Source organism: Phoenix dactylifera, chromosome 18, assembly GCF_051530095.1.
Source record: "Phoenix dactylifera cultivar Ajwa chromosome 18, Ajwa_hap1_PhDact_Kaust_v1.1, whole genome shotgun sequence".
NCBI classification, from domain to species: domain Eukaryota; kingdom Viridiplantae; phylum Streptophyta; class Magnoliopsida; order Arecales; family Arecaceae; genus Phoenix; species Phoenix dactylifera.
Genome location: NC_143207.1, coordinates 16325450 through 16331859, shown reverse-complemented (window position 1 = coordinate 16331859; position 6410 = coordinate 16325450). Strand labels below are relative to the sequence as shown.

At 39.8% G+C, this 6410-nt stretch overlaps 1 protein-coding gene across 1 annotated transcript; it reads left to right on the top strand.

Annotated features, from left to right (window-relative positions):
- Positions 1 to 666: 666 nt before the first annotated feature.
- LOC148699536 (trimethyltridecatetraene synthase-like) lies at positions 667 to 4249 on the top strand. The gene is made up of 2 exons (XM_088714243.1): positions 667 to 1755; positions 3371 to 4249. The coding sequence occupies exons 1-2, from the start codon at positions 835 to 837 to the stop codon at positions 3998 to 4000; spliced, it is 1551 nt and encodes a 516-aa protein (XP_088570369.1). The 5' UTR covers positions 667 to 834; the 3' UTR covers positions 4001 to 4249.
- The last annotated feature ends 2161 nt before the right edge of the window (positions 4250 to 6410 follow it).

Sequence of the window (6410 nt, the reverse complement as noted above, 5' to 3'; positions counted from 1 at the left end):
ATTAATATAATATAATATAATATAATTATAATATAGATATATAATATTATATACTATAGCATAATAATATAACATAATTTGATATTATATAATATAACATATTAATGTATTATGATATTATATTATATTATATTATATTTATAGTATAATATAATAATAAATGTATAAAATATTATAATTATTATCATTATATATTAATAAATATAAATAAATATTTTCTTTAATTATAATATTTTATCATAGGTATTTTAGTTCCAAAAATATTATAAATTAATATAGTTTTTTTAATGCATGCTAAAAGTACTTTTTCGTGGAAGCTACATTTTGGAGCTTCTCCGAAGAAGTTATTTTAGCTTTTTAGCAAAGCTAAAACAATTTTTTATTTTTTTTATCAAATATATTTATTTTATTTAAAAATATTTTTTGGACAGTTGGAAAGTACTTTCTGATCCGCTAAAACTCTTCCAAATAGATTCTCAGTTATCTCGCGACTCCCTCTAGTCATCCATTATTGATTGGTGGGTCCCCTTCGTACAAAAGTTGGTAGCTTGTAATTGGACTCTTCAGTGGTGATAAAACTTGAGAGAGAGATCGACAAGCTCAGCAAGCAATGAGCCAAGGACATCTTTCTAATACTACAACATGTGGTAATTACACTCTTATCTTAAGCATTGGGCAATGAGAAGCTCAAATGACTTTCTCACGTTATAAATAACCCCCATACCCCCTGCGCAAGCTACCACTACAAGCACCTCTCCCAGCCATCGCCACCACCACCCCTCCTCCTCCTCCTCCTCCTCCTCCTCCTCAACTCACCCTCGGCTCCCACCACCAATGGAATTACCATCATGGGCCACATATCTAGCAACCTTACCAGCATCCATCCTCCTCCTCCTCCTCCTCCTCAAATCCCTCTTCTGCCGGCGCCGGCGCCTCTGTAAACTAAACCTGCCCCCCGGGCCAAAGCCATGGCCCGTCATCGGAAACCTCAACCTCATCAGCTCCCTCCCCCACCGCTCCCTTCACGCTCTCTCGCAGAAGTACGGCCCCCTCATGCACCTTTATTTCGGCTCCTTTCCGGTCATCGTCGCCTCCTCCGTCGACACGGCCAAGCTCATCCTAAAGACCCATGATGTCACCTTCTGTGGCCGGCCCAAGACCGCCGCCGGCAAGTGGACCTCCTACAACTACTCCAACATCGGTTGGTCCCAATACGGCCCATACTGGCGCCAGGCACGCAAGATGTGCATGACGGAGCTCTTCAGTGCGAGAAGGCTGGACTCTTATAAGTACATAAGAGTGGAGGAGGTCAAGAACCTCCTCCGGGACCTCTTCAACTCCTCAGGGAGGCCTGTTAACCTCAGCGACCACCTCTCAAACGCCAGTCTCAGTATAATAAGCCGAATGGTGCTGGGGAAGAAGTATTTGGACAAGTCCGAGAGCTCAGTTGTGTCGCCGGTGGAGTTCAAGGCGATGCTCGACGAGTTCATGTTGCTTAACGGCGTCATGAACATCGGAGATTCGATACCATGGCTGGATTTCTTAGACTTGCAAGGCTACATCAAGAGGATGAAGAAGATTGGCAAGAAGTTCGATAGGTTCCTCGAGCATGTGCTTGATGAACACGGCGAGAGGCGGCGACGGGAGGGGGAGAAGTTTGTGACCAAGGACATGGTCGATGTTCTCCTGCTACTTGCCGACGATCCCAACTTGGAGGTCAAGCTTGAGAGGCGTGGTGTCAAGGGGTTCACTCAGGTGTCTTTTTCTTGGTCACGGCTTCTTCCACGCACAGCTAACTGTTATAAAGGGATAATTAATTTTCTAAACACACTGGGTCATATACTCCAAGAAGGTGTGGGTTAGGTTATATGGGCTTGCTCGAAACTTGTTAGAGAAAGAAACTCATCCGGAAAGGGGTAAAATTATTGGTTAGATCATCCAACTGCAAAGCTAACATGCAGGTCCATTTTCCTCTCTCTTTCTTTTTCTCCATTTCTGAATATGTTAGTTTGCGGTCGGACTGTCCCACTGCTGAGCTGTTGGACCTGATCTAACCAATAATTTCTTCTAAAAAAAAAAAATCAACTATTAGACCGGTTACCAGGCTCGTAACCCCAAACAACCGGTACTTGTTAGCTAAATATGGCTATGATACTTTTTGAAGTCTAAGTCCTCATATTTTATAATATTAGGCATAATATGTGCACATAGTTTAGAAAGTATATGTTGGATCGATTAAGCCCAAATTTTGCAGGATTTTTAGTCTATAACTGCAGGAATATCGGAACAGACCTTACAACTAGGATGATTAACTTAGAAATCTGTTTGACAATATATCATCCATTTTGGAGGAAATTGTACCTTACACTTTGTGCACCATATGGCGGTGCGCCATGCTAATCGCCTCGTCTTATTACTGTGGGCTATAGAAAGTCGCAAGCTGAGGTGATTGATGTGGCGCACCATCATATGGTGCACATGGTATAAGATATAATTTCTATTCATGTTGGCACCTAACATGTTTTATGGGTCCCATGAGTCATTCTCGATAAGCCTGACCGAGGGAGAGGCCAATTATATATATGTGCCTTACGGCCAGAAATATTAGCTACAAATTAACAATAAGCTACAATTAGTTGCACCTAACCCATAGTCGAGATTGTTAGGAATTTTACTTTTTGTATACCTTTTTTTTTCTTCTTTTTTTAGTGTATATTGTGTTCCAATTTGACGTCCTACCTACCGCATCAATAAATAGTCTAGATATTTACCAAACTAAACTCTAAATAAGACTGTGTCGCAATAGTTGAGTGATATTAATGTAAATTATATTTTTGAGTTGCTAAAATAATTTTACTTCATTTTTTTAGATACGTCCTCAATGATAATAGATTGGCCCACCGCAAGAGTCGTGCACATATAACATGTTTTGCTATTCTTCTTTTTTTTTTACATAAAAACATACCATATAATATACTAAAAATAATACAATTTTTAGTATATTATATAAATCAAGACCAGCCATAAGAATTGATTTTGATCTTTTACTTTTAATTAATTAGAATATCAGATCTACTTGATTTTGAAGCTTAAATAGAGAACAAAATTATATTCAATTAAAAATATTTATATTTTCTTGTGAGAAATAAAAACGTCCACCCCCATACTTGTTAAGTACGCAGTTATTTTGTACAGCAGGATCTAGTTTTGGCCCAGGCCGACCACAAATCAGAGCGGCTTGAAACATAACCAGCATTTAGACCGGACCGGTTCAAATAGCTCATAAGAGTTTGTTTTTTCTTCTTAATTGAAAGCTCGCAAGACTCTGTTAAGGTCCAATTAACACAGGCTCCTTGCTCCCATGGTCCAGGATCTGATCGCCGGCGGCACAGACACCTACGCCGTGACCATGGAATGGGCCATCTCCGAGCTCCTCAAACGGCCGGAAATCTTCAAGAAGGCTACCGAGGAGCTCGACCGGGTAATCGGAAGGAGCCGGTGGGTCGAGGAGAAGGAGGTGCACCACCTCCCCTACATCGAGGCAATCATCAAGGAGACCATGAGGATGCACCCCGTGGTACCCATGCTCATTCCCCGGCAATGCCGGGAAGACTGCCGTGTCGCCGGCTATGACATCCGGGCCGGGACCCGTGTTCTGGTCAATGTATGGACCATTGGGAGGGACCCTGGAATATGGGATGCGCCGGAGGAGTTCCGGCCGGAGCGGTTCATCGGCAGCTCGATAGATGTCAAGGGGAAGGACTTCGAGCTTCTGCCATTCGGGTCCGGGCGGCGGATGTGCCCTGGTTACAGCCTTGGGCTCATGGAGATACAGCTGAGCCTGGCCAACCTGCTGCATGGCTTTGCATGGAGGCTACCTGATGGGATGAAGGTGGAGGACCTGAGCATGGAGGAGATCTTTGGGTTGACGACCCCGAGGAAGGTGCCACTCGAAGTAGTCGTCGAGCCGAAGCTCCCGGTTCATCTATATGCTGTGTGATTTTAGTGCCTTTTAGAATCAATCCAGCCAATAAAAATAAAAGTATCTCAATAAATTTCGGGGAGGTACTTCGCTACCTCCGTTTCTTATCACAAAAAAAATATCAGGAGTAAGAATGGTAAATCCTTCTGTCTTTTAATGTAACAGAGTGATGTAGAAGGAATGTTTGTTACTTAAAATTGAGATGTAAAACTCAGATATATGATGTTAAGAGTGACAATGGTAAATGCAATTTCGTAAGATGTAAAAGAGTGGCATGTTACTTAATTACGTATGCATGAGATCTAGAACTAAGATGCATAGATGAAAGCTAGCATGTTTAAGAGCTTGTTTGGATAATTAAGAATCTAATCCTTTTCTTCTTCTCCTCCTCCTTTTCCTGTGACTGGCCACGAGTTACAAGCCTTCTCATTGTTCAGCTCTGAGGGCTAAATAAAACTAGTGACCAAATATATAATTTTTCTTTTTGATGAAAAATGGTGTCCATATGATTAGGCTGCATATATATTATTCGGGAACACATAAAAGTGGGATAAAGATAGTTATTTCTGCTGAGATAGTTATTCCTGTTGGAATGGTTGTTCTTACTTATCTGAAATATGAAATTCTTCGGTGGATATAGCACAAGGGTGAAGGATTAAAAGAGACCCTCATTAGAGAATTCATCTGATTCCAGCCTCCTGTCAGAATTGTTATTTTAGGTATAAGCAAGTTTGTTGGAATTAACTACTCTTCCTCATCTTGGTAACTGAGTCATGCTTGGGTGGGCCTTCGTGCATTGCGTAACGGCCCATTATCTAATGGGCCTTATGGCATGCTCAGGGTCGTGCAACTGGGGATTGCCGCATGACACGTGAATGGCTGTGATTGCGGGAATCCTATCCAGTTTAAGCACCAAGAAAATTGAAAGTTAATTTTGAAATAATTAACTTTTAATAGTCTATAATTTAGATGACACGTGTCACTTATCATATCTATCTTCCTTTAAAATAAGCATAAAAAATGATGGCAGCATCATTATACTTATGATGTTGCTACTTTTGAGAACCATTGCTCATTTATACTAGAATTTTCTATTCCTAGTTTTATTCTATTTTGTTGTCTCATTTAGAATAAATATTCTTTATTCTACTTAGTTATTGTTTTTAGAACAGTTAGTGTGGTGTTGGGTTTTGATTGAATTTAGGTAGGAATGAAACATTCCATGCATTTGATACTCTATTTAAAAGGATTTTTGACATCTCCTTTAATATGGCATAAGAAAAAAAAAAGAAACAGAGCGTGAGGTGTCCTCTTTGGTCAAGCGTGAGAGAGTCTTTTTGTGTGGTATTTGTTTTTAATAAAATATTTTTTCTTTCCTAATTTTTTCTTGCAATGCCTCTTTTTTGTTGTTTTTTTTTTTTTTTTTATGTTTGCTCTGAATCTTGGACCACCGGCCGTAGTCAATTTACTTCCAGTAGCGTGCTGCTCTACAGCTACATGGGCATTATTTAAGTCTTAGCCATGCATTTTGTATGCCATGGAGAAGACTAAAAAGAAAGACATCGAAAGGGCCCATTTTTCATTACATTTTCAAAGATTAGGTTTTTTGCATATGTATATATATATAATAAGAGCAGCCTTGGTATAGCCTTGGTCGCACACCTTGAGGCTTGAGGACACTGCTTATCCTGACCATATGTAGTCGATATATTTGCCAAGTATGTGGTTAAATGTACCAAACTAATAAAATGAGCGAGCCATAATTAAGGAGGTCATCTTAATTTCTATGGTGGTCATGAAGTCTTTTGCTAAGTAGTATATATGTGGTTTGTCGAGCAAGTCAAGAAGCAAACAATGTTGCAACTGGAGAAGTACATCAGGCAGTTATATGGAAATAATCCACTATATATATATATATATAGGTATGTATGTATGTATATATTTGAATATAGATGTCCTATATTCTTTTCTCCAAAAGAGAGAGAGAGAGAAAACAAAGGGAAGTTGCATTCTCATTCCTGAAAAAATTAGATAGAAAGTCCAATTATTTACACATCACCATATGTGCAAATGACCTCATCATAGCACTAGCCGGTGATGAATATGGCCGGCTATATACAGCAAGAGGTTCCACTCATCTGTTTCACATCATGCGTCCTTAATTGGTGGCCCTATATGTATGCAAAATGATAGATCAACGATTAGACTCTTCTTGAAGTTTTTGTTTTGTTTTGTTTTTAATGAGAAGGGAGGCTGCAAAGCCACCCAGAATTTTTTTTTTATAGCAAAAAAAGGAATGTACGCTACATGCAGAAACAGAGTGCTGAGAGTTCAGCTGATTACGGTGAATCGAAATAAGAAGAAAAAGACAGAGAGCAAGGGAAGTATGCAAAGAGTAGGATCACCGATGAGCCAGAAGAGTAAGTTT